Below are 22,028 nucleotides of genomic sequence, written 5' to 3'. Positions count from 1 at the left end.
GTATGGACCATAAAAGCAATCCATCTAGCTGTCTTCCCCCCTTGAACCCCCAGCTTCATCCAACCGCAACCTATGCTATTCTGTAGATGCATGCTTTCCCTCTCCAGGTACTACAAATGCTGAGAAAAAAAGAGTAAAAAGAATAATCCGTCGTTCTCTGGACGCCTTGCCACGTTTGGAAGAATAAATACAACAAGACACAGCCCCATGCTCGTAACTCATCAAAAGCAACCCTTACCCAAATCCATATGTACTGAAAACGGCAATCCTCGATCACGCCACGTAGCGATACATCGAGGGTGCACCGTCTTCGTCTGGCCGCTCCAGGTATTCTCTCACAATGAGATCCTCAATCCGCCTCTTTATCAAAGAGACTTCGGGCTTGAAGCGGCCTACTAGCTGCGACAGAACCTCGCTTACAAGCTGAGAGTGATTGAGCTCCTTGCGCGCCCTGATAATGGCTGGTTAGTAACTGCCCCGGAAAATCACAGTAACAACTGGTTTTCAAACTTACTTCATGATTCTCACAATCGCCGCGTCGACAATGTGAGCTCGGGTTTGGTTGTTCTTCTCTTCCGTCGTCCTCCTTTCGTCCTTATCTTCGACCTTGGACACGGCGTTGATGATGGGTGCCTTGATTCTGATCGTCTTGCTCTGGAAAGAAGCATTGAAAGAAAACCTGTCGGTAGGCTTTATGTTCTTTGTCGGTGGGTCTTTGGCCAGAACTCGAGACTTGGGCGCCACGGCAATCGCCATGAGTGCCCGCGTCAGATCTGACGTTGACATGTTTGTCTTGGCCTGAATCTCTTCAAAGCTAAGGCTCTCGCCGTCCTTTTGATCGTTGAACAACAAGAGGACAACCATGCCATAGGTGGGAACGTTCATTTCATAACGACGTTCCCGCGCCAATGGGCCAGATTTCCCCTCGATAGCCGGAAATACGCACTTGATATCCGCGCTGCCGGTTGTACCAATCCATGTGAGCTTTCGACCGTTGCGATTTGTCAGGTAGAACTGCTCAAAGCTAGCTTGCAGTCGTTTCACTTCAGGTGGGTAGGTGCAGCCCATCCTTGGGGTCTCTCCAAGCTGAGTAGAGCGGCCCATGACCTCTTGGGGCCAGTAGTTGGTGGTGAGGACGTTGACATTGAGATCGATGGTGTGCCCTTCGGGATCCAGCTTGCGGATATGGTCGCGGTACGTCGATGTCAACTCTGACGAGGTGACGAGATCTCTAAACATGCCTTCAAATTTGCTTGTAAACTGCTGTCCCATTTCCTGCTTCATCCGTGATATGATTTGCTTTTCCACGTCGTGACTTTCTGATTTGCCATGGAGCAGTCGACGAGCCAGGTGGCGTTGATAGTAGGTCTGGAAGAGATCCTTGTCCAACAGGTAACGAATCAGGACGATTGCCTTTTCCAGGATGGCATCCACCTCGGCTTCCGTCTTGCCTCTTATGCCTCTCTTCAGGCTGTCGTCGATGAAGAGAGAGACGTATTCCGAGCTTCGATTAAACAAATTGATGAAATCGGCAAAGCTCTTGGTCAGGGCGGTTTGGAGAACCAGGTCTTCTTGAAAGCATGCTTCCAGCATGTAGTCAAACTTATCCTTCAGCCGAAGCACGTCATCGACCCATCTGATAGCTGCTGCCGTCTGTTGCGCGGCCGGATTGAGCGTTTTGGCCTTGTCGCCATCTCCGCCGTCCTCCCCTTCACCCTGCCCTGTCGAAAAATCAGTGTTTTTCAATACATTCTCAATCTCCAGTCCCAGTTCAACAACTCTCTTTTGTAGTATTTCACGAAGAGCGGTCTTCTTATCATCCACCCTCGAGATGAGTCTGTACAAAATGCTGAGGTCGTCTATCTTGTCGTTGTCAATCATCCACCTTACGCCACTGCCCTCCATGGCAAGGAAGTCATCCAGGTGACCAAGAATAAGCTTCTTGTCCAGCACATCCGACACCTTGGGAAGGGTTTCGCGTTCTATAGTGGTGCCGCAGCGGTCTTCTTCCTCCAAAAGCCTGGTCTCAGTGTGCCGAAGCCAAGTGCTGGCATCAGACTCCCGTAGAAGCCGGTCACACTCTCTCGAGTAGAAAGTTTCGCTGTTGCTGAGGAATCGAGGTTCAAAGATGGTAAGATAGAGCTTGCTACTCTCTGACTCGTCCTCGGTTTCGTACAGACAGCTCAGCATCCGGCTGCAGCTACGGATGAGATTTCGGTCAATGACATCTCCACGTCTCTCCATGTCAATCTGATCTAGCATGACGGAAATAAGAATGTCCACAATCAAGCTGTCGGAATTCGCGTTAAGGCATGAGCGTAATATATGGTCTCGGAATAGGGCAATGGTGGTGGCAAAGATGGGGACTCGGCGTGGCTCCTGTTGCGTGTAGCCCCGATCTAGGTACATGAGGATATCGGCCGTCATATTCATGGACATGTTGTGATCTTCCCAAGTATCTCGAAGGCCCTTGAGGAACTTTTCGCCCGTTTGTCGCCGCTCGTTGACAGAAGCCGCTGACGAATTGTCGATGCCAATGTTGATAAGACTCTTAGTGACCAAGACTTCAATCTTGGGAATGACGTGCATGGCAAACCATTGCTCCTCAAATTCCTTGACCTTGTCGTACAGAACCTCACCCTTCTTCTTAAGCACGATCTTGTACGCCGCTCGGTATAGCTCTTCGAAGGAGAGACGGCCGCAGCTCTTGTTGTGGATATCGCGCAACGCTTCTTGAATCATGTTCCAGCATGCATCGAAGTCGGCTCCCTCGCCGCCAGGGCCATTGGGCTGTGAAGAATGATTAGCTGCTAATGCGCAAGCCCTGGACTTAGAGTGAAGGGGCTCTGGAGATTGCGCCTGCGCATGGGAAGGCAACTGCTTGCTCTCGCTGGAACCCATCGTGGCACGTCTGGTGAAGCGGAAGAAGTTGATCGAGACGGCAACGCATGGAGAGCAGCGGCGTTGATAGGCCTCAGCCTCGCATAGCAGGATGCGCCCAAGATGCGCTGAGCAGTGAGGAGGGGATGCGCCGTGAATTGGGGGTCCAGGTCCAGCCTGCAACTTACACGCACAATCCGACGAGGTGGGCGGATGCGCCCTCGAGCCCCCGCTCCCCCTCGCCCTGAAATCATTGCTGCTTCAGCTCTCCGTGAGGACCCAAGAGGCAGTATCGAGTAGGTGAAATGTCAGGAAGACAGCTGTCGTGGAAGCCCAGTCGCGGCACAAGAGGCCCCAAAAACGCTGGTCGCACAGATAGTGGGGGTTTGCAGAGCTAAGAGGTATAGAATGGTAGGCAGCTGGCTGGTCAGGGCTTCAGCTGGTGAGTTCGGCAGAGGGCCAAAGATGGCGTGAATATTCAATATTCAGCGGAAGAATAGACGAGATAGTGATGGTGGGAGTATCTGCATTCTCCCTATCGAGGTGGACAAGAAACGAACGCTTGCTGGACAAGGTGAAGGAGCTTGAAGCTACCTGTGACAAAGCATCAAACGGGTGAATCGAATAGTAACTCCGGCCCGAAGAGAATTGCCGGGGTTTCCTCTTGAACGAAGCATCGTCTGCTATCGATAAACAGTTTTCTAGTACGAGTAGCAATTGGGTGGAGACACTCGTAGTAAGCAGAAGCTTTAAAGTTCGAGGTACGAAGTACAAGGCAGCTGCCATTCGATGTGGCGGGGAGAAAAGTACGGAGTACATCGTTAAGGTAATGCCTTCACGTGAGTGAGGTCGATTTCCATCAATGAACCTGGAAACCCGGTACCTGTACGATGGTACCTCTCGCCAGCTACAGAGTCACGTGCCCGCCTTGGCTCCCCAAACCCAGCTAACTCCCATTAGTAACGACTGCCCAGCTAATGAATGGGCAACTATTTTTCCGACCGACAATTGAAGGCATCCGCCAGCCTTGCAATATAAACCGTGAGACGAGGCAACGCGCGCGACGAGGCATATCGGAATCCCTGAATCCATCCCACAACAGGCCACAAAGGCCTCTGCCGTCGCCATGAAGCTCGTCAGGTGAGCGAGATCCCCCAAGCTGCAGAATTCCGCTTGAATTGTCCCGTCGAGCGAGCAGCGTCTCTATCCCTGCCCATGCACGTTCTGAGCTTTTGAGCTTCACGACACTGACAATTGCGCCATGGCAGGTTTTTGATGAAGTGCGCCAACGAAACGGTGACCATTGAATTGAAAAATGGTACGCTACAATCCTACCATGCGAGCTCCAGTTGCTTCTCAGCAACGCGCAGCTTCGATCAACGAGCATGACTTGACATGACAGTCTCACTAACCAACCCCGCGTCAGGCACCATCGTCCACGGCACCATCTCCTCAGTCACTCCCCAGATGAACGTCGCCCTCCGCACGGTCAAGATGACGGCCCGCGGCCAGGACTCCATCGCCCTCGACACCATGAACATCCGAGGCTCAACAATCCGATACTTCATCCTCCCCGACTCCCTGCCTCTCGACACCCTGCTAATCGACGACGCACCCAAGCCCAAGAACAAAGCCAGAAAGGAGGCTGATAGAGGAGGTCGCGGAGGCCGTGGTGGTCGTGGTGGCCGAGGTCGCGGTCGTGGCCGCGGACGTGGACGTGGCTAAAGCAACAATTGGGACGATAATAATACGACAAAGGATAGAGAAACCGAGGCACTATATCTTTTTTATTTTCAAAGCTGGTCCGGGCCGAGGGCCGATATCACTGGGAGAAGGGTCTTTGTAAAACGATACAGAACAAAGGGAACCATTTTTCGACTTTCAGGGACTGTGGAGGCGTCGCAAGCTGCGATGGAAACGGCGTTTGGGATGCGTTTTGCCCACATAAAAAAACTAAAGAAACAAACGACACTTGTTCCGGGGGGAAGATGGAAGAGGTGGGGTTCAGCGCTTTGATATTCGGCCAAAAAAATCTATTTCGAGATGACAAGATATTCGAATATATAAATTGCCAGTCCTTTTCTATGTACGCTGCTGAGTTCGTCTGATATGAAGAGGCTAATTTGTAGCATGAAGGCTGTTATTCTTGGAGGAATAATGTCCAAGTCCTTTCACAGCATCAAACAACATGCTCTCTCCCAGCTGTAGATTTTGATATCTGATGACATCCAGCTGATATAGTGACGGGGCGGTAGAAGGGATGTCGTATAACTCACTCCTCCTCAGTATCTAAACAGCAATCGTCCAGTTTAGGCATTGGAGGTCATTATCCAAGTGTCTCTCACTCATAAACCCCTAAATCTCAAAGCATCCATCCGTAAACCCTCACGGCGCCGAATCTCGCCATATCCGCACAATCTGCAACTTCTCCCACCCAGCCGTCTTCCCACTCGACCCAACCGTCTCCGCCCTCCACCCGTCCCCCCAAGCCCATATCCTCTCCTTGACAATCTCCGGCTTATTCTGCGCGCAAAGAAGCACATACGCACAACCCCTCTCGGACAAAATCTCAGGCAACCCGTCAATCAGCCTATCCGTCGTCTCCATGCCGTCCGCCCCGCCAGCATACGACAGCGCCAGCAAATACGAATCATCGTCAAACGTCGTCCGCGGCGAGAAGTCTTCTGTGAAGGTCTGCGGGCGCTCGGGCATTTCCGACGTCGGCACGTACGGCGGGTTGAAGACGAGCACGTCGACGGAGCGGTTCCTCAGGGGAGCGGCGAGGTCGCCCATGACGGAGCCTAAGTACATTCCATGAGTGACTTCTTTGGTGCTGCTCTCGGCGAGTGAATCGGCTTGGGCTTTTGCTACGGTGGTGATTGTTGCGCGGCAGGCGAAGGCGTTCATGTCGATGCCGGCAGTGAGGATGTGGGAGGTGCCGAAGAGGGTTTTTGCGTGGGCGGTGATGAAGGCGAGGACGACGCCGGATCCGGTGCCGAGCTCGACGACAAAGGGGAGAGAAGAAGATGATGAGAATGTGTCATGGAGGAACTGCGTCTCGGAGGATGAGGAGAGGGTGTCAAGGAGGAGGAATGAGTCTTCGGCGGGCTCGTAGACACGCTCGTAGGGGACGTGAGAGGTATCTGGTGTGGGAAGCATGATGTTATGTTTGATGAGAGGAGATGAATTGGTGAGTTTGTTTGGTATATGAGATTGGGGATGGTGAGAGCTTCATGAAGACTTTTTTTAGGTAGGTTGAAGAAAGTTGAGTGATAGAATAGCGGATGGTGGGGCCACGTGATGTCATGAGAGATGAAGTGAATATATATGATCATTATTATTTTTAACAAATTCGTCGTTTATATATATGATTTAAAAGACCGAATTGGTAACAAGATGTGGTGTTCTTTGGAATCAAATATTCGCAGTTGCTCTTCTCAAGACATAGCTCAACCCTCCTAAGCCCCCCAAAAATGCCCCTCCAAAAACACCATAAACCCAACTCTCACCACCCAACTCCAGCCTCTCTTCTCACAACCCCCTAACCTTTCCAAAAATAACATTCACAAAATCACACACCTCCTCGTCTCCCCCATCCTCACCTCAACCGCCCAATCCCCCCCATCAGGATCCATCCCCCAATGCATCCCCCATCCCATCCCCTCCACCATCCGCACGCACCGCCGATCATACAGCCCGCCCAAATCGCACCGCGGACACGGCCTGCTCTTCGTCTTGTAGAATCCCGGCGTCTTTTTGATGCCGCCGGCGCCGCAGAAGGTTGGGCACGTGTGGAAATCCATGTAGGGGCCGCAGGGGTGGGAGATGATGGCCCAGACGTGTTTGCATGATTTGTGTTGGAAGAAGGTGACGTTGCACATGATGCTTCTTTCTGGTCTTTTTGCTTTAATGGTTTCTTTTTTTTTCTTATGGATGGGAAGATATGTTGTGTGGGTGTTACTTTGTATGCGGGCTTGAGCTGGTTTTTATTAGATTTTGCGTCTCGGGAGTTGGGCTTGGACATTTGGATTCAGCGTTCAACTAAAGATTGGTTTGACGAGATAGCAACACAGTAGATCCACACAATAGAATAGTAATGATAATAAGAGAACAAACATTATTCTGTAGCAGCTTGGAAGCTGAAATCTCAAGACAAATGACGGACCGTGGACAGCCGGCAGTGAATCCAGCCAGTCCCAGACAAGCCAAAATACAGTGACACACTCCAAGTCAATCACAGTGAGAAGCATCCATAAAAGTAATCGTACAATTGGAAGCAATGCATATTTGAAAGATTCAATTTGAGTATATGCATACCTACATGCCTCTTACCAACGCTCCCATATTCAATGCAACAAATGTCAAACCAACGCCAAATGCTCATGCCAAATGTCGAAAAATCCATACATAGCCCGCTATTCTAAAATCATTCTCGCAACTTCTCAACCTTCAAAAGTTCGTCTCGCGTCCTTTAAAAGACGATTCTAGAGTAGTGCCGTCGCCTATGGGTAGTGTGTCACTCTCCCCGATTTCGCTGTCCTCCTGCGGCAGAAGCCTCGAGAGCATATCCTCCATCCGTTGCATGGCCTTCTCCATGGCAGCCAGTCTACCCGCCATATCTGCATAATCTTCACCCGTTTCCGTGAGCGACCCCCGCAGCTTGGGCGGGATCTCAAACATGGAGTCTCGGCGCGAGGGCTTCCTCACCGAGTCATGCGTCTCCTGCCGCGTGTATTGCCTCCGAATGAGGTGGTGCGTCAGGTCGTCGTCCACGGCAATGTCATCATATACATCCTCCGGGGGTGGCACATCAAACACGGCGCGGATATACTGATATGCTGAGAGCTGCCACCTTTGCCAGAACCATTTATGGGCCAGCGAGCTGACAGTTCCTCCTTCGGAAGTCTTGTCCGGCCACAGCAGGCGGCGTTCAGCGACGGCGATGAAGAGTAACAGTGGAAGGTTGACCAAGCGAACAGTGGCGACGTGGATTTTATGGAACCATCGCGGGCTGACGACGAATTTGAGCGGCAAAAGAAGGAAGACGGCTAGGAGATTGAAAGGAGGCTGGTAAGCGAAAACAGCGTCCGCCTTGACGCCTTCAAGCGTGAGGACAGCCTTTCGATAATGTATCTCGGCTGTGGCATTGGTGGATATGTTGCTAAACGTATTCGACAGCATGGAGACGAGGATAGTAAGGAAGAGAGTGTTGCCAAGGAAAGCAAATGTGATCATGACGACGGGTCCCAGTAGCCAGTGGAATTCGACCTATAGAGCCAGAACATGTCAGCGCAAGACTTCCTCCCATCTCATCTCCCTTTATCGCAGAGCTTACCGATCGGTGAATTCCAGTGCCATCGAGTCCAAACCAGATGTAAATCATCCATTTCGAAATCGTACTAAGCGAACAAACAATCCGTCAGCACATGATAACATCGGGAAAAGAAGTAAGAAACAAACATACAGCAACGGATGGGCTCCCTCTCCCAGCCACAGTAGAGATAGCAAGAATCCAAAAAAGCACCACGCCGAAAGCGCAGTGAGCAGGAAAAAGTCGGCCATCATGGATCTCAGCGATAAGAAGACCAAGTTGTCAGACAGCCAGTTAAAGGCCAGGCGAGGTACCAGTACAGGTGCTGCGAGCGCCAAGACATCAAATGCCTGTTCCGAGGGCCCTAGCAACCCGGTCCATACCCCCCAGAGGCGCAGACCGCTGTAGATGACGAAAAGGAAGATGAAGGTGACGTCGAGGAAAGACCATAGATTCTGCGTGTACACGTTCCTGTGATGCAAACGTCAGCTCTCCTCTAAATAACATCCATAATATTCTCCTGGACGGAAATAAAAACAAGGGGAAGAGGTCTCACCATCCGTGTGCCAGAATCGTCGCAAACTGATCCAAACACCATCCAAACGCAAATATTGCAAACGCCGCCTCCAGATACGGAATCTCACCATTCCTCCGCAAAATCATGACAGCCACATACAGCCCCAACAAAATGGTAAACTGTATCGCCTCAAGGTAATTGCGCGTCCGCGGCACAATCAGCCGATACTGGTTCAGCAGCGGCGACTCGCGTGGTTCGTAGATGGAAATGGGCTTCAGCTTGTAGTGGTCCGGGATAATGTCCCACGACGTCGACGGCGTGTAAATGACGCGGCCCTCGTAAATGGCCGACACGACCCTCTGCGCCGTCGTCGAGCTGAGAAAGTGCCTGCTCTCGGTCAAGATGGCGACCTCGAGCGCGGGCAGCGTGCGGTGCGTCGTCCACCAGGCCTTGCCCTCGGCCTCTTCGCGGACGTGCGCCGGCGCATGCTGGAAGGGCTCGAAGCCGGCGACGAGGATGTGCGCTAGTAGCAGCAGGCCTTCATGGTCGCCATCGTGGTCCTCGCCGAAGCGGCGCAGGATGCGTGTGGCGATGAGCTCGCACAGAGTGGCGCGAGTCCAGTTGACGTTTTGGCGGTTGGTGGACCGCGATTCTTCGTCTAGGAACTGGGCTCTGTTGACCAGCAAGCAGTATACTGCAGGTGAAGTTAGCATTCTGATTCCTTCTTTTATTTCATTCTTATTCTTTTCTTTCATCAAATCAACCCATCAAGAAATCAATTGATACCCAGACACTCGAAATCGCCAACCCTGATCCTGATAAGAAGAAAGCAAAGAAATGGAAAACGCAGCATACCAATGGAAACATCCCCCAGCTCATAAAACTTGTCGACCAGCGGCCTTATAACGGTAACATTGATCTTAACATCCCGCAGCTGCTCCAGCGTCAAGTAATCCTCCACGACGCTGACAATGTCGCGCCTGATGCGGTGAATGTTTGTGTACACGGGCAGGTCGCTGTGCGGGTTCGTGCGGCAGCTGAAGACGTGCTCGCCATTTTCGTGCTCCGTGGACAGCCTGCTGAGCAGCGGCCGGCGCTCGTCGGGCGGAACGGAAAGTTGGAGCCTCCTGCGTCGTTCTGCCATGAGAGAATGGCGGAGGTTTGGGAGTTGGAGGTTGGAGGTTTTGAAGGGCCAGGTGCTAGATAGCTGGGAGTAAATGTGCTGTGGTGATGATGACGATGGTGGCTGATCACTGATACCGGCCCTGTATTTATAAGGGAGCGACAAGTGTCTGCAGCTCTCTCAGTCAGGCCTGAATGAAACAACACTACAAGATGAAAAGAGTAAAAGAAATGAAATAAGATAAATAAGTCTACTCTAATCTGCAAACAGTTGCCAAAAACTCCAATGAAGTAGAAAGTCAAGAGAGCTAACATGGAAAAGAAACAAAAAAATACCCAATTCCCCAAAATCCGCCCCTTGGCGTCATGGCATTTCCCGCTGGGCACCGAGTTTGGTGGGCTTGGACACGCGCCTGATTGGACGCGCCCCCACGACTGTCCAAACGCCGTCTCGATTCGACGAACCGATTGTCTTGGATCGATCAGGTGCCGATGGGATTCAATCTTACTGCAACGCTGGGGGCCCTGCTTATATTACTTGTAGCACATTTGCCGCCAGAAACACCCCTGTTGAATGGATTTGATATGGATTTTTCTTTTCATTTGTTTTATTTCCGAGCTTCACACTAAGTCATTCGCTGCTATATTTATATCGAATCCATCCATGGTACAACTGCTAGTGCTGCACCAGAGACATAACACATGCTTCATCTTGATGCCCATCCAAGGTCATGACACCCTCTCCTACATCTATCCCAAACTCGCCCAACTATTCAAATCATGCATCAAAACAAAATTATTCTAGTTGAACAAACTAAACACAGCTAGGCTCCCATTCCTAACGATGACTATACCAGTTACATCGCTCACCTACCTCAACCATATCCAAACCTCCTCACAACTTCGATTCCCTCGCCTTCGCATCCCTCGCCTGCTGCGCCAACTCCCACGCAAACTCCGCCAACGGGCCCCTCGTCCCGATATACATCTTCGCCTTCGCACTACTAGCCTGCCTCGCCGCGTACCGCGCCGCGATGCCCTGGCACACGCCCGCCAGCTTGAAAATATTAAACGCCGCGCCCCAGCTGAGCTCTCCGGCCCCGCGCGGATCATAGCCCGACACCTCGGTGTACCACTGCAGGATCTCGTCCGGCTGCGGCAGACCGGGCGTGGCTCCAGGGAGAAACTTTTCGCTGTCGCTGTAGGCCGAGGCGCCGGGAGAGCGGGCGAGGTAGAATTGAGTGATGAAGTTGCAGACGTCCGAGAGGGGGTGGCCTATCGTAGACATTTCCCAGCTGTTGATATCACCCCATTATGTCAGCCCTTGTAAACAAAAAACAAAGATATTGTAACTCACTCTAGGATGCCAATCACCCGATTCTCCGTCTTGTGAAAGACCAAATTGTCAATCTTAAAGTCCCCATGCACCAGCGTCGCCCGATCCTTGGGCTGCAGCCTCTCATCCTTGAAGAAGCCCACCAGCTCGTCAAAGTGCGGCAGCTGTCCCACGGGCTCCTTGGTCTCGACATCCACCGCTTTACTCTGGCTGATGCAAATCGTCGCCCACGTCTGCGTCTGCCTACTATAAAACCCGCTCGCCTTACCAAACTTGTCCAGCCCGACTTGAGCCACGTCCACGGCGTGCAGCCGCGCCAGCGTCTGGATCGCCTCCTTCCACAGCGCCGTCCGGTCCGCGGGGGTGACTCCCGGCATCAGAAAGTCCTCAAAGATGCGCCCGTCGAGGAACTCCATGATGTAAAACGGCGTGCCGATGACCGAGTCGTCCTCGCATAGGCAAAACGTCTTGGGGACCGCCACGTCGGTCGTCTCGAGCGCGTGCAGCGCCCGGTATTCGCGCTCCACCTTGTGCGCCGTCTTGGACAGCAGCTTCCCCGGCGGCTTCTTGCGTAGCACATATTTCTTGCCCGTTGCGTCGGTGATCTGGTATGTTGGGTTGGATTGTCCGAAGCCAAACTATGGGCGAGAGAGGCGGCTGGTTAGCTACATTGTGCTTCTCGAATTCTGCTGGGCTCGCGAGTGGGAATGAATGCCAACGAACCTGCTTCAGATCAATCGGCATCTTGATTACCGGCACATTCTCCTCAAGGTACTTTGCAAACGCCTTTTCGTCAATGGGTTGCCGCACTGCGCCCGCCATCATCGATGGTCTATCACTCTAACGTCTAATCACGTGTGCTCTCCAGGTCACGTCCAGTGACCAGATTGTCGTAAAAACAGAAGACGCAGCTCCAGAAACGCGGGATATTGCGGCAGTCGGTCTAAATGGATTGGTATTCCCAGCTCCAGATCAAAAGACATACCAGGACGAGGAGGGGAGAAGAGGGCAGCTTTTCATCTTGTCCTCGGATCGCAGAAGATGAGGTAAAGACGGGCCAGCGTCAGACATACCGAGGCTCGGCGGTTGGCAGCTACCCAGTACCGACCCCAGATTTTCAGCCACCCCCGATAAGTCTCCTCCCCCCCCCCTCTTCTTTTTTTTCCCTTGCCCGGATCTCTGCCAGGGCATTGGTTTTATTCCTCCCCATTGGACAGCATGTAAGTTGAAGATGACTACTAACTTGATGAGTGATGCTCGCCCAATCAGGTAAAAAAAAAAACAAAAAATAAAAGCAATTGCCTATTAGATGCCACGATGACAGCTCCAAACTGTTGCTCCCTCTTGTACCTGCATGTCGGACAAAGACACGGAGTGCAAGCAGATACCAACGCATCTCGACAAGTTGAGCAATTAAAGCACGCCAATTCCTCAACTCTGATCAATCCGACTTGAGCTATTCATACCAACTCAACTTGTACATAATAGTCTACGCTTTAATACTCACATAACACGTATTCATCACGATTCTTGTACTTGGATAATATCGCTGCATATCAAATGATATCTTCAATTTGAAAGCTAGGAAAGCCCAGAGCATATCCGGTGACGGACGACACCTTCACCTCTATATCCACACAAACTACATAATCTTTCTTTCCCCCCTTCTCCAAGTGTCCAGACACTTACTTCTCCGTTATTGTTCAAACAATGCTGATGTCTATCTGTGTCCTGCACACAGCCTAGTCCTGTTTTTTAATTGGTTCTTTGTTTCCCAGTCCCATTCTCTTTTTTTATGCTTTGTCGGTTGTTTTATACCAGCTGATGCAAAAAAAGAAAAGAAAAATTGAAAAAAAAAAGGGGAAAGAATAAAGGGTGAATCGAGAAAAAAAGAAGAAGAAGAAGAAGAAAAGCAAAAAGTCAAAGAAGAAGATAAATGCCATATTGCCTTGATGCATCTCCATGGTAGCCAGACCAAATTCCTCCAAAGGTTCAACTCTTTCGAACGTTCCGTGAGTAGAGAAAGTCAATAAACATAAGAAAAAAAAAGTGTGTGGCAAGAAGAAAACAATAAGGGGTATCCATCGTGTCGAGTCATCCATGCATTCTGCCCGCCCAACCAGTTCCCCCCCTTCCAGCCGTCCGAAGTCTCATATCCGACCATGACGAGCCTCAGCTCATCGCCAGACCAAGACAGATCCATCTTCAACATTATCAGTCTTCAAGTTGACGAATAATGGAGCGGAATAGTCTACTTAGACAGCGGGATATGCTGAGCCTCTCGAATCGGAGAATGTTCTGAGATCACACACCATTTGTCGGCCGTTATAATAAAAGAAAACATCAAAGAAAACTCCCCGTCCCATTCGATGCCTCAACTGAGAATGATAGCAAAGACGTATCTGTCCTCAAAATCCCTGTCATCGTGTCCTCATTATAGTAAAGAGAGTAAGAAAACGAGAATGCCCATTTGCACCTTCCGAGGTGCTTTGAGCATACTCGAAAAAAAAAGAGTGGAAGAGAAGCAGAAAAGACGAAATCAGTTATTAGCTGTCGTCTTCCGGGTTCCCTTCGGCGCTCTCGGCTTGCGTTTTGGGCTTCTTACTCGAAGTTGAGGGTCCAGATTCCGACTTGCGCTTGCCGCTTGAGGTTTCAGAGGACTTTGAGGGTGAGACATCTTCAGGGCCCTTGCCGCTGGGATCTAGCTCTCCCTTGGATTCCATAGCCGCCACCTCCTCGGCTGTCAAGAAGCGACCGCCGGGTCCACGGGGTCGGCGCATCGCATGGTTATGTCTAGACTCGTGGAGATATGGCTTTCGTCCTTTGGACGTCAGCCTCAATTGCTCTTCGAGGCGCTGGCGAGCGACGCGTCGCTTGAGGATTCGGTGGAATTGCTTCGCATTGACGTATAGGGGCGATTCTTCGACAGCCCCCGCAGGCATCTCGGGAGATTGTGGGTGCTGCATGGCAGGGGCCGGAGGCATGGGCGGGGGCCGGGGTCCGCCGTGGTTCATCATGCCCGGGGCGCTCGGTACACCGGGGCTGGTGACTTGGCTCATGCGGCGGCCGGGGATTTGGGAAATGCTGTTCATACGAGGAGACGGCCGGCCATCTTTCTTAGCATTGGGCATTCGCGGGGACGTATGAGGCATGCTCGGATCTGGGTGCATGTAAGGGTAGCTGGACCCTGAAGCGGCGGCCGTGGCGGCCATTGCGGCGGCCTGAATTCCAGGCATGCCGTAGGGAACCGGCTGCATGCTGGGTTGAGGCACGCCATACTGTGGTTGATACATGCCGTGAGCTGGGGCCTGACCGGGCTGGTGTTGTTGTTGCTGCTGCTGTTGCGATGCGATGGGGGATGATTGCACTGCGTGCTGGGTGATGCCGTGGCTGGTGGGCGAGGTGATACTTGCGCCGACGGCAGAGTTCGCGTAACCTGGGTGAGAATTGTGTTGCTGTTGTGGATATTGCGCGTATTCCATCATCCTCCAAGAAGGACAAGGACCAAAGCTGGTGTCGCGAAGATGTCGCGAGCCAAATTGTGGGGTGGCGCTATCGCGGTTCGCCCTATCACAAGTCCGAAACTTGAAGCTAGGAGATCCGGGACGAATAATATCAACAGCGCAACGCTAGACGACTGCTTACAACGAGGACCGCGAAAAGCCCAATGACGAACAACCGAAGATGAAGAAACTAAAAAATATAAAAAAATCGTGCTAGGACAGTAGTTCGTTGTGTTTTTTGCCTTTCGTTTTTTTCCTCTTAATTCTGTTTTGGAAACAGGTTTAAAATGCGCGCCGGTCGCTTGGGTATAGGTTGGGCACGTCCGGCTGGGAAGCTGGCGATTCGATGCTTGGGTAATCGCAAGAGAAGCGTGCAATGTTCAGGCACCCAAGTCTACCAGACATGCGTTGGTGAGCTGGCAGGTTGGTGGGATGGTGCCAAGTACGTGGCTCATAAAGCCGCAAGGCGTCTGCAGGCAAAGATGTAGCCGCGGGGCAGAGTGGAGGGTGGCTGAGTTGCCGGGCGAGAACAGAGCCACGTGAAGAAGAGAGAGGTCTTGTCGTTGTTGCCTCCCAAGTCGTTGCGACAAGGTACTGTACGGTACGGGATGGAGAGCGAGTCGCCTTTTCCACTTCCCCAGAACTTCTCAATCGAGGATTAACAAAGATCTATCCAACCACAGGCGTTAGCTCAGTTGTATATAGGCGAGACGCTGCGAATGGTGAGACGGCCAGAGGTATCCAGGCAAGGATGGGACAGGGGTGCGAGCCACCAGCACCAGGGAGCCACACTTGTGATGCGTTGGCATAGTTGTAGCTCATGCATGACGGAATATGCAGCCAGATCCACCCAGGCCAACGGAGCCCACAACAAAGCCCCCAACTTGTTGCCGACACGTCGGCACACAAGTTTGGCAGAAGCAAATGAGAGCCCAAGCCGGCGCCGTCGAGGGGAAGCCAACGAGGCCGCGCCGATCCAGATAAGCGCCATGAGATTCGCATCTCCTAATGCGATGCAGTGTGCAAGCTCGAGGACGGCATGAGAAGGGCTTTCAAGGCCTCAAGAGCCAAGGGATTTAGATTGTCTCATTGTCTCATCCGACTGGCAAAGCGGAGAGTTGGGCATGGAAACTAAGACACGCCATGAGGTGGGGGATCAGGCTGGTGGTGGGTGTTGGCCGTGTCCGGTCAGAGGAAACGACCTTTTGGCCGAGGTTGGCAATCATGTGTGGGAGGGAGGGACGGGATGATAGAGGCGAGTGAGGCAATCGGGCAGGTAAAATTCGAGCTTCTGGCGCACCAAAATGGACATGTTGCGGAGCTCGATTCAAACAGGTGACGACAGGGCAGATTTTGGGGGCAGAGAGAAGAAGAGAGGCAAGGAAAGGGTTGGCCGAACGTACTCAGCCCAGCAAGGGTGAAAGTGATGTAACAGCTGTCAGGGTGAAAACAAAAAAGAGGCTGTGAGAATCTGGGCTGTGAGACTCAGTAGACTGGGCTGGGCTGAGCTGGGCTGAGCAAGTAGGAAGAGTCGGTGTAAATAGGTGAGCGAGCGGCAATGCCTTGTATGTGCCTTGACTGGATGACGTGCAAATACACGAACAAACAAAAATACGAACAATACTGGGAATAAAAGAGGGTAGATGCTCATGAAAGCAATGCAACAAAGACGGGGGGGCTATACAAAAGACAGGGCAAGGCAAGGCAAAAGCAAAAGTAAAGTAACAAGCAAAGCAACGGCAACCCCAACAGGGAGTCGTATGGCCGAAAAGAGAAGACAAGGGCTTTGGAGAGATGAATCGAGTAGGTAAAAGAAGAGCCGGGGTGCTGGGGATTGGCAATAACGGCATCAAGGGAATAAAAAAGAAACGAAAGAAACGAAAGAAATACTACGTACCTCTTATACGCAGCCACAAGTAGAGCGCGTACAGACAAGGTATGAGGTACCTGGCGGTGATTTGCGTTGGGCCTATTCCCAGCTTTTGGGAATGGACAGAGGCGTGCAGAGCTCTGATTGAAGGCTCGGATAATTGAGAAATGGGCACTGCAGATGCGCGCTGTCACCTGATGGCGTGTTGCGCCAATGGAGAGAGCGAGGTTGAGGCTGGCGACGATGATAGGCCTTTGGGGTTTGGAGCTTGCGATATCGATGATGAAGAGCTACGCCAGTGCAGGAAGCTGATTTGCTGGCGGGCAGGCTGAATTTTTAGGTGAGCCCTGGGTGCCTGTGCACGCCTTGTTTCGGGCTGATTCTGGCAAAGCAGCAGCTTGTCGAGTCAATGGAATGGCTGACGTCGCAGCGAACCGCAAAGAGAGTGGGGGAGAGGCGGAAGCTATTGATGGCTTTTGATGCGATGCTCTTCTGCTTCGGGCGTTGTGGCACTGCGCCGAGATTGAGGGGCTCCGAAAATCCGAGGGCAGCGGAGTCGAGAGTAAAAAAAGAACAAGAGCAAAAAATAGAACTATTCAGCGCAATGCAATGCAATACGAGAAGAAATGCAGGGCTTGGGTTGGTGAAAAAACAAAATAGGCCGTGTAAGGCAATGTGCTCTGGCCGGGCAAAAATAGCTGAACTGACAGAACAGCTACTCGTACAGCTTCGGACAGCTACGGCGCTTTCAGGGCGCTGACGTCGCAGTCGCAGCAACAAGCGTGCAAGGGCAGGGCACAGCACAGGCTGAAAGCTGTGTGCGCTTCTCGTCAGAACTGAACTGAAAGAAAGCCCGGGAACGGCGTGGCTCAAGGTTTGCGCTCACTGGCGCGCGGCTTGGACAAGCGGATCGGGACGAGATAGTCGAGTCGCTGTGAATGGCCAGCGAGGCAGAGGCAAGTGTTTCGTTTGTTCCCTTGCGGACGAATCTGATTGCACGCGTGAGCGCGGGAAGGGCCCTTTTTTTGCCCTTTGGTCGGGCTTGCTTTTGCGCTGCTCGTTCGTTGGACAGGGCAGGGCGGCAGGGCGCGCGAAGGCGGATTGATTGGTTGAGGGAAGATGGCAAGGCTCGCGAAAGAGGACGAGGGAAAATGCGAAGATATGATTTGAGGGGCGGGGGGCCAGGTAGTCTTTTAACACTTGTGACTGGCTGATTCAGCCCTAGGGTGGGGCCACGCCGGTGGCTGGCTTTTGGCGCCTGCGCTGTGATTGGCCCGCGCGCCATGAGACGACGCACGGGCCACTGTGGCGCTCTTTTTTTTTCATCAGTTTTTCCCTCTGGCCTGTTGTTTGATGCCTGCTAGCGCCGCGAGATGCTTTTTTTCCTGGTTGCTGTCCGCTTCGGCACGGAGCCGCTCGTACTGGGAACCTGAGCCCGACCGTCATGACCTTGCCACTGCCGAACCATGCTGGGGGTCTGATTGTATCATTGATCGTGCCGTTGGTAGAGTGTACGAGTACTCGTGCTGCGATACGTGCCGAAACCTTGTACCCGAGGACATTGCACATTGCACCGTCAAAGCGTGCTCTGTGCCGTCCGTTAGCAGATACGAAGCTGTACCAGTACTTGCGGCCCATGTCCATGCCTGGTTGAGAAGATGCACGTGTTTCTACTGGATGCTCCCTACAGTACTCGTACAGGGCACTGGTAGCACTGCGAATCTTTAGCAGGTCTCATGCTGTTGCAGCGGTCATCTGCAGCCAGGCGTCATGTTGCCTCCCCTGCCCATGCAAGTCGAAAGCATTGATAAAGTCTATTAAAGGAAATGGAATCCTTGTGTGCGTCTTGCCCAAGGTACCCTGTCTCGGGAGCCTTAGTGGTCCAAAGTCGTCTGCTGTTGGTACCCAATAGCAGAGTGTGTTTGGCAGCATTTCCCAAGTCTACACCAGGAGATATACATACTCGTACGGAGCAATGACAGGACTCGCACATGCACGGACAAGCCTCCCACAGCCTGTCTCGACTCCTGTGTTTCGAGTATTCGTATCTCGTCTTTACCAAAGAAGTACCCTACTGCTTGTAGGCAGCCTATTTTCGTAATCTTTCCGTCGTTCCGCTCTGCCGCTGTATTGCCACCCATCTTACAGGACGTACTCGCGCCTCACGACACGTCTGATAACACAACGTCAAGATGAGACGCGGCGTCTTGGAAACAACACCAAAGGTCCCATCTCCACGCGAGTTGCTAGCATCCTACGGATATACGAACACTCTTAGCTACCCCTACAAGCTGCCCATGCTCACCATCGCTCGGAGCAGCATCCTCTCTCATCTCCCCCGCCTTCGGAAAGATCGTCTTCCCTTCTCTCATGCGGCTGGTTTGGGTGCTCCGTGTGAGCTGTCAATCCTCCCACCCCGGACTTCCAGCCCTGCTAGGGACATGAATCAGGCCCCCATGCCAGGTCGCCCATCAAGTAAAGGATGGCTCGGACATTACCTACGTCTTTGTGGCATGTCTTTGTTTACAAAGGCGCTCCGTGGAGATGAAGGTGATTGAAACCGGTGAGCGTCTGTCTTATCAGAGAGGCCAATGCAAGTACTCTATACTTGCAGCTCCCTACTGCGTGCCGTGCATTGAGCCAAAGCACTACGTATTGGATACTCTTGGGGAAAATAAGCGGTGACAAACAAGGGGGCAACGCAAGCGGGCGCAAGACGCATCTCGCAAGTGCGGCTGAAGAAGGAGAAAAAAGACAACCTGGAAAGCCAATATAAGCCAGACAGCCGCGAACCGCGAGTGCGATGAGGCTCCAGGTACGAATACTGTTGAGCAATAGTCCTAGGGTACCTTTGCCTGTGATTATATCCATGCAGATCATCGGGATGCGAAGAAAGGGTCTTTTGTTTACAGCTGCATGATAGCTTCAACCAGCTACAGCTACGAGGACAATATGATACATGTCCAAGCAACAAAGCACCAGTGCCGCCATCGACAAGAATGTGGCGTGCATTGTGTTTTTGGCCATGACTCTCTTTGAGGCTTATACCAAAAGTCAATTCGTCCATGAGCTTGTTGTACAGGTACACAGAGCAGAGCAAGGCAACGCAGAAGCAACTCAACGCATGTCAGCGCCGCGCGGCACGTGATGCGACGAGATTGGCCCGACCTTGGACCTTGGGTGTGACGAAAACGCGCCTGAAAAAAAGAAAAAAAAAACAAGTTTTGCCCTTCCCAGCAAATTGTCGCCCAAAAGTCGGTGTGCCCAATGAAGCACTGCACTGCACTCAAAACGCTGCCAGGCTCTTCCTTGGCGAGCTGTTGGAGGGCCAATTCGGCGACATGTGCAGCCTCGTTTTCTTTTGCAGCTCCTTGGTGATGATGTCGCATTCTAGGCGGCTTCTTGTCCATTGCAGCTTAATTTCCAGTTCGATGTGACAAGAGCCCACAAGGGTTCGACCCAACCAATCTCGGAGTCACATCTCGGGCAGGGTCTAAACTAAAACCTAGGCTCCTTGTCACAAAAAGCCGCTGGGTCGAAGAAAGCCCAATTTTATCTCTCCGTCCCATTTCTATTTTTCTCTCTCTTGTGCTTAACGGCGGCAGAGGGCGCAGAGCCAATCGTTGCCCGACTGCAGTCTTACGTATTCTCTTCTCTCTTTTTTTTTCATCGAATCAGTGGGGGCGGCCCGTGTGACTGTGACTGACCAGGCCAGCAAATCATGAGGCCCATCGTACGGTACAGCCCAGCTGAGTGGCTAAAATTCGAGGGCGGCATTTTTGGTCCGCTTGCGTGAGTGGACACTGGGGGCTGTAGGATTTCGGCCTATGGCCCTGTTTGGGCCCTCGGTCCCGGAGATAGCCAGGGCCAATTGTTTTCTTGTTTGCCCTGGGCTGTTGTTTTTTTGCCATCGCCTTTGCCCTGTTCTTGTTTGTTTATACGGGCAATTGCACTCTTTTTGGGAGCGGAGCATCTGCTGCCGAAGAACCACGAGCTGAGCCCGGAGTAATACCCGACTTACCTAGTACTTCATGTGAAGCATCTCGTACTGTAAACTTGAGCGACAGCCCTGGCCAGCATCAGAGAACCACCCTCTATCACGCCCAACATGGAAATCTATTGCGAACCATGTATTGTACTGTACATGCGTGCTGTAGGGAGAGATTAGTCGATTACCAACACCTGTGGTCATTTCGCATCCCCCGAAGGGCTGGACCTGGACGCATTGCATCACCTGACATGGGGTGGTGCATCAGTCGAACATTCATCTTCAGCTTTTTTGTCCGTCTGCCTGGCCAGCTGGTATGACCCTCGCATGGTGGCGCATCCAGGCTACGTAAACATGCAGATTCGAAGGGCGACGGATGCTGCACGAGGTAACAGAGCACAGGGTACAGGCAATATCGGCACAGAGTTGCCATGCCCGTGTTCTTATTCCAGGGTAGGCTCGGTGACGAAACCGCACATCAATGTTGATCACTGCCTCACCAACAGGATATAGAAGAAAGGTAAGAAAGACTAAGAGGCTTCAGGCACGAGGAGTAGTAAATTATAATACGTAATCCTATGTATATTCTATTCTGGGTGGCAACACCATCGTATACGTATACGGGAGCTTGTAGATGTTCAGAGAATGTAATCAAAACAAACCATCCAAAGCCTCTCACACTTGATATGTGCACCTCACTCATCACCACAAACCCTTCACACCACACAAGAGCCTCATCTCCACCATCCCCGTGCGCTGATCGCTCACGTATTCCGATTGGGCGCTCGTCACCCTGATCCCGCGCACTTTGCAATCGTCTCAATGGCTGTAGCAACATGGAGGTGCTCCGTAATACTACCACCATTCTTCTTCCCGCGTTCAAGGGTCCCCGACTTGCCATGTGTGACTTATGCGCGTTGGTTGCCCCTAAATCAGCCATTTTCACATTTTTCTTCGAGCTTAATTGATTGATCATGTAATCAGCATTTGACTTATTCAGCCTCAATTTGCTCCGACAGGGAGTAAGAGGCGGCGAGTCACTCGTGATTCCTGTGAGATTCCTGGCCGTCAAAGGAGGCAGAACTGAATGGTTACGTGGAATGCGTGTCATTATGAAGAAACTAGAGAAAGAAAATTGAGAGAACTCATCAAATTTTGGATGAACTACCTTCGAAATCGCTCCTACGGTCTCTCTATCTACGGCTCCCAGGTTTCACATTCGATCGAACGGGCAATCTCGACCATCCGCTGAGATGTTGAAGAGTCTAGAACCTAGATGGCAATCATCGGTGCTTGTAAATTATAAATCATTAATTAATCTTGGATAGAAATTATGAGATGTAAGGATAGCAGAAGAGAAACTTATTAGAACAAGTTGCAGACAAAACAAGGATATGGTTCAAAATGTACAATCTTGGCCGACTGTACGTTTCCATACCTTTGGCTTGGTCAATCTTTCGTCTTGCGAATGATGTTGGTAAATAAAAAACGGCACATACAA

At 51.8% G+C, this 22,028-nt stretch overlaps 9 protein-coding genes across 9 annotated transcripts; 1 reads left to right on the top strand and 8 right to left on the bottom strand.

Moving 5' to 3' along the window:
- Positions 1-273: 273 nt before the first annotated feature.
- M431DRAFT_1385 (hypothetical protein) lies at positions 274-2,901 on the bottom strand (the record flags this gene model as incomplete). Its single annotated transcript, XM_024912578.1, has 2 exons — positions 274-451; positions 515-2,901. 2 exons carry the CDS (start codon positions 2,899-2,901, stop codon positions 274-276), a joined length of 2,565 nt encoding a protein of 854 aa, XP_024778332.1.
- Positions 2,902-4,006: 1,105 nt separating this feature from the next.
- Positions 4,007-4,605, top strand: M431DRAFT_490269 (hypothetical protein; the record flags this gene model as incomplete). Its single annotated transcript, XM_024916782.1, has 3 exons — positions 4,007-4,020; positions 4,149-4,198; positions 4,307-4,605. The coding sequence occupies 3 exons, from the start codon at positions 4,007-4,009 to the stop codon at positions 4,603-4,605; spliced, it is 363 nt and encodes a 120-aa protein (XP_024778331.1).
- Positions 4,606-5,265: 660 nt separating this feature from the next.
- M431DRAFT_76091 (hypothetical protein) lies at positions 5,266-6,039 on the bottom strand (the record flags this gene model as incomplete). The annotated part of the gene is made up of 1 exon (XM_024922426.1): positions 5,266-6,039. One exon carries the CDS (start codon positions 6,037-6,039, stop codon positions 5,266-5,268), a length of 774 nt encoding a protein of 257 aa, XP_024778330.1.
- A 404-nt stretch (positions 6,040-6,443) lies between these two features.
- M431DRAFT_515835 (hypothetical protein) lies at positions 6,444-6,895 on the bottom strand (the record flags this gene model as incomplete). Its single annotated transcript, XM_024920290.1, has 1 exon — positions 6,444-6,895. Exon 1 carries the CDS (start codon positions 6,759-6,761, stop codon positions 6,444-6,446), a length of 318 nt encoding a protein of 105 aa, XP_024778329.1. The 5' UTR covers positions 6,762-6,895.
- Positions 6,896-7,131: 236 nt separating this feature from the next.
- M431DRAFT_105978 (hypothetical protein) lies at positions 7,132-12,193 on the bottom strand. Its single transcript, XM_024911600.1, has 8 exons — positions 11,890-12,193; positions 11,188-11,804; positions 10,730-11,125; positions 9,564-9,835; positions 8,748-9,402; positions 8,345-8,662; positions 8,216-8,279; positions 7,132-8,148 (listed from the first exon to the last, which is right to left on the bottom strand). Exons 1-8 carry the CDS (start codon positions 11,989-11,991, stop codon positions 7,330-7,332), a joined length of 3,243 nt encoding a protein of 1,080 aa, XP_024778328.1. The 5' UTR covers positions 11,992-12,193; the 3' UTR covers positions 7,132-7,329.
- Positions 12,194-13,396: 1,203 nt separating this feature from the next.
- M431DRAFT_282333 (hypothetical protein) lies at positions 13,397-14,803 on the bottom strand. Its single transcript, XM_024914025.1, has 3 exons — positions 13,765-14,803; positions 13,479-13,602; positions 13,397-13,417 (listed from the first exon to the last, which is right to left on the bottom strand). The coding sequence occupies exons 1-2, from the start codon at positions 14,649-14,651 to the stop codon at positions 13,587-13,589; spliced, it is 903 nt and encodes a 300-aa protein (XP_024778327.1). The 5' UTR covers positions 14,652-14,803; the 3' UTR covers positions 13,397-13,417; positions 13,479-13,586.
- On the bottom strand, positions 14,802-16,612 carry M431DRAFT_282360 (hypothetical protein). Its single transcript, XM_024914026.1, has 2 exons — positions 16,289-16,612; positions 14,802-15,338 (listed from the first exon to the last, which is right to left on the bottom strand). The coding sequence occupies exons 1-2, from the start codon at positions 16,517-16,519 to the stop codon at positions 14,952-14,954; spliced, it is 618 nt and encodes a 205-aa protein (XP_024778326.1). The 5' UTR covers positions 16,520-16,612; the 3' UTR covers positions 14,802-14,951.
- A 467-nt stretch (positions 16,613-17,079) lies between these two features.
- On the bottom strand, positions 17,080-18,063 carry M431DRAFT_282245 (hypothetical protein). Its single transcript, XM_024914024.1, has one exon. It carries the CDS (start codon positions 17,822-17,824, stop codon positions 17,288-17,290), a length of 537 nt encoding a protein of 178 aa, XP_024778325.1. The 5' UTR covers positions 17,825-18,063; the 3' UTR covers positions 17,080-17,287.
- A 1,225-nt stretch (positions 18,064-19,288) lies between these two features.
- M431DRAFT_282217 (hypothetical protein) lies at positions 19,289-20,123 on the bottom strand. Its single transcript, XM_024914023.1, has one exon. The coding sequence runs from the start codon at positions 19,947-19,949 to the stop codon at positions 19,479-19,481; it is 471 nt and encodes a 156-aa protein (XP_024778324.1). The 5' UTR covers positions 19,950-20,123; the 3' UTR covers positions 19,289-19,478.
- Between the last annotated feature and the right edge of the window lie 1,905 nt (positions 20,124-22,028).

This window comes from Trichoderma harzianum, assembly GCF_003025095.1.
Source record: "Trichoderma harzianum CBS 226.95 unplaced genomic scaffold M431scaffold_2, whole genome shotgun sequence".
In the NCBI taxonomy this organism is placed as follows: Eukaryota; Fungi; Ascomycota; class Sordariomycetes; order Hypocreales; family Hypocreaceae; genus Trichoderma; species Trichoderma harzianum.
This window is presented reverse-complemented; position numbering and strand designations above follow the sequence as displayed.

Excerpts from the sequence above, each read along its gene's own strand:
- M431DRAFT_282360 (XM_024914026.1), bottom strand. The coding sequence starts at position 16,519 with ATGCCGTTATTGCCAATCCCCAGCACCCCGGCTCTTCTTTTACCTACT. Across the intron at positions 15,339-16,288 it reads CCTCTTTTATTCCCAGTATT|ATCTTTGTTAATCCTCGATT; the intron begins GTTCGTATTTTT and ends GTGGTTGGATAG.
- M431DRAFT_105978 (XM_024911600.1), bottom strand. The coding sequence starts at position 11,991 with ATGATGGCGGGCGCAGTGCGGCAACCCATTGACGAAAAGGCGTTTGCA. Across the intron at positions 9,836-10,729 it reads AAGGCGAGGGAATCGAAGTT|GAGGCTCCAACTTTCCGTTC; the intron begins GTGAGGAGGTTT and ends AGAACGACGCAG. Across the intron at positions 8,149-8,215 it reads GCACTGGAATTCACCGATCG|GTCGAATTCCACTGGCTACT; the intron begins GTAAGCTCTGCG and ends CTGGCTCTATAG.
- M431DRAFT_282333 (XM_024914025.1), bottom strand. The coding sequence starts at position 14,651 with ATGATGGAATACGCGCAATATCCACAACAGCAACACAATTCTCACCCA.
- M431DRAFT_282217 (XM_024914023.1), bottom strand. The coding sequence starts at position 19,949 with ATGGACAAGAAGCCGCCTAGAATGCGACATCATCACCAAGGAGCTGCA.
- M431DRAFT_282245 (XM_024914024.1), bottom strand. The coding sequence starts at position 17,824 with ATGGCGCGCGGGCCAATCACAGCGCAGGCGCCAAAAGCCAGCCACCGG.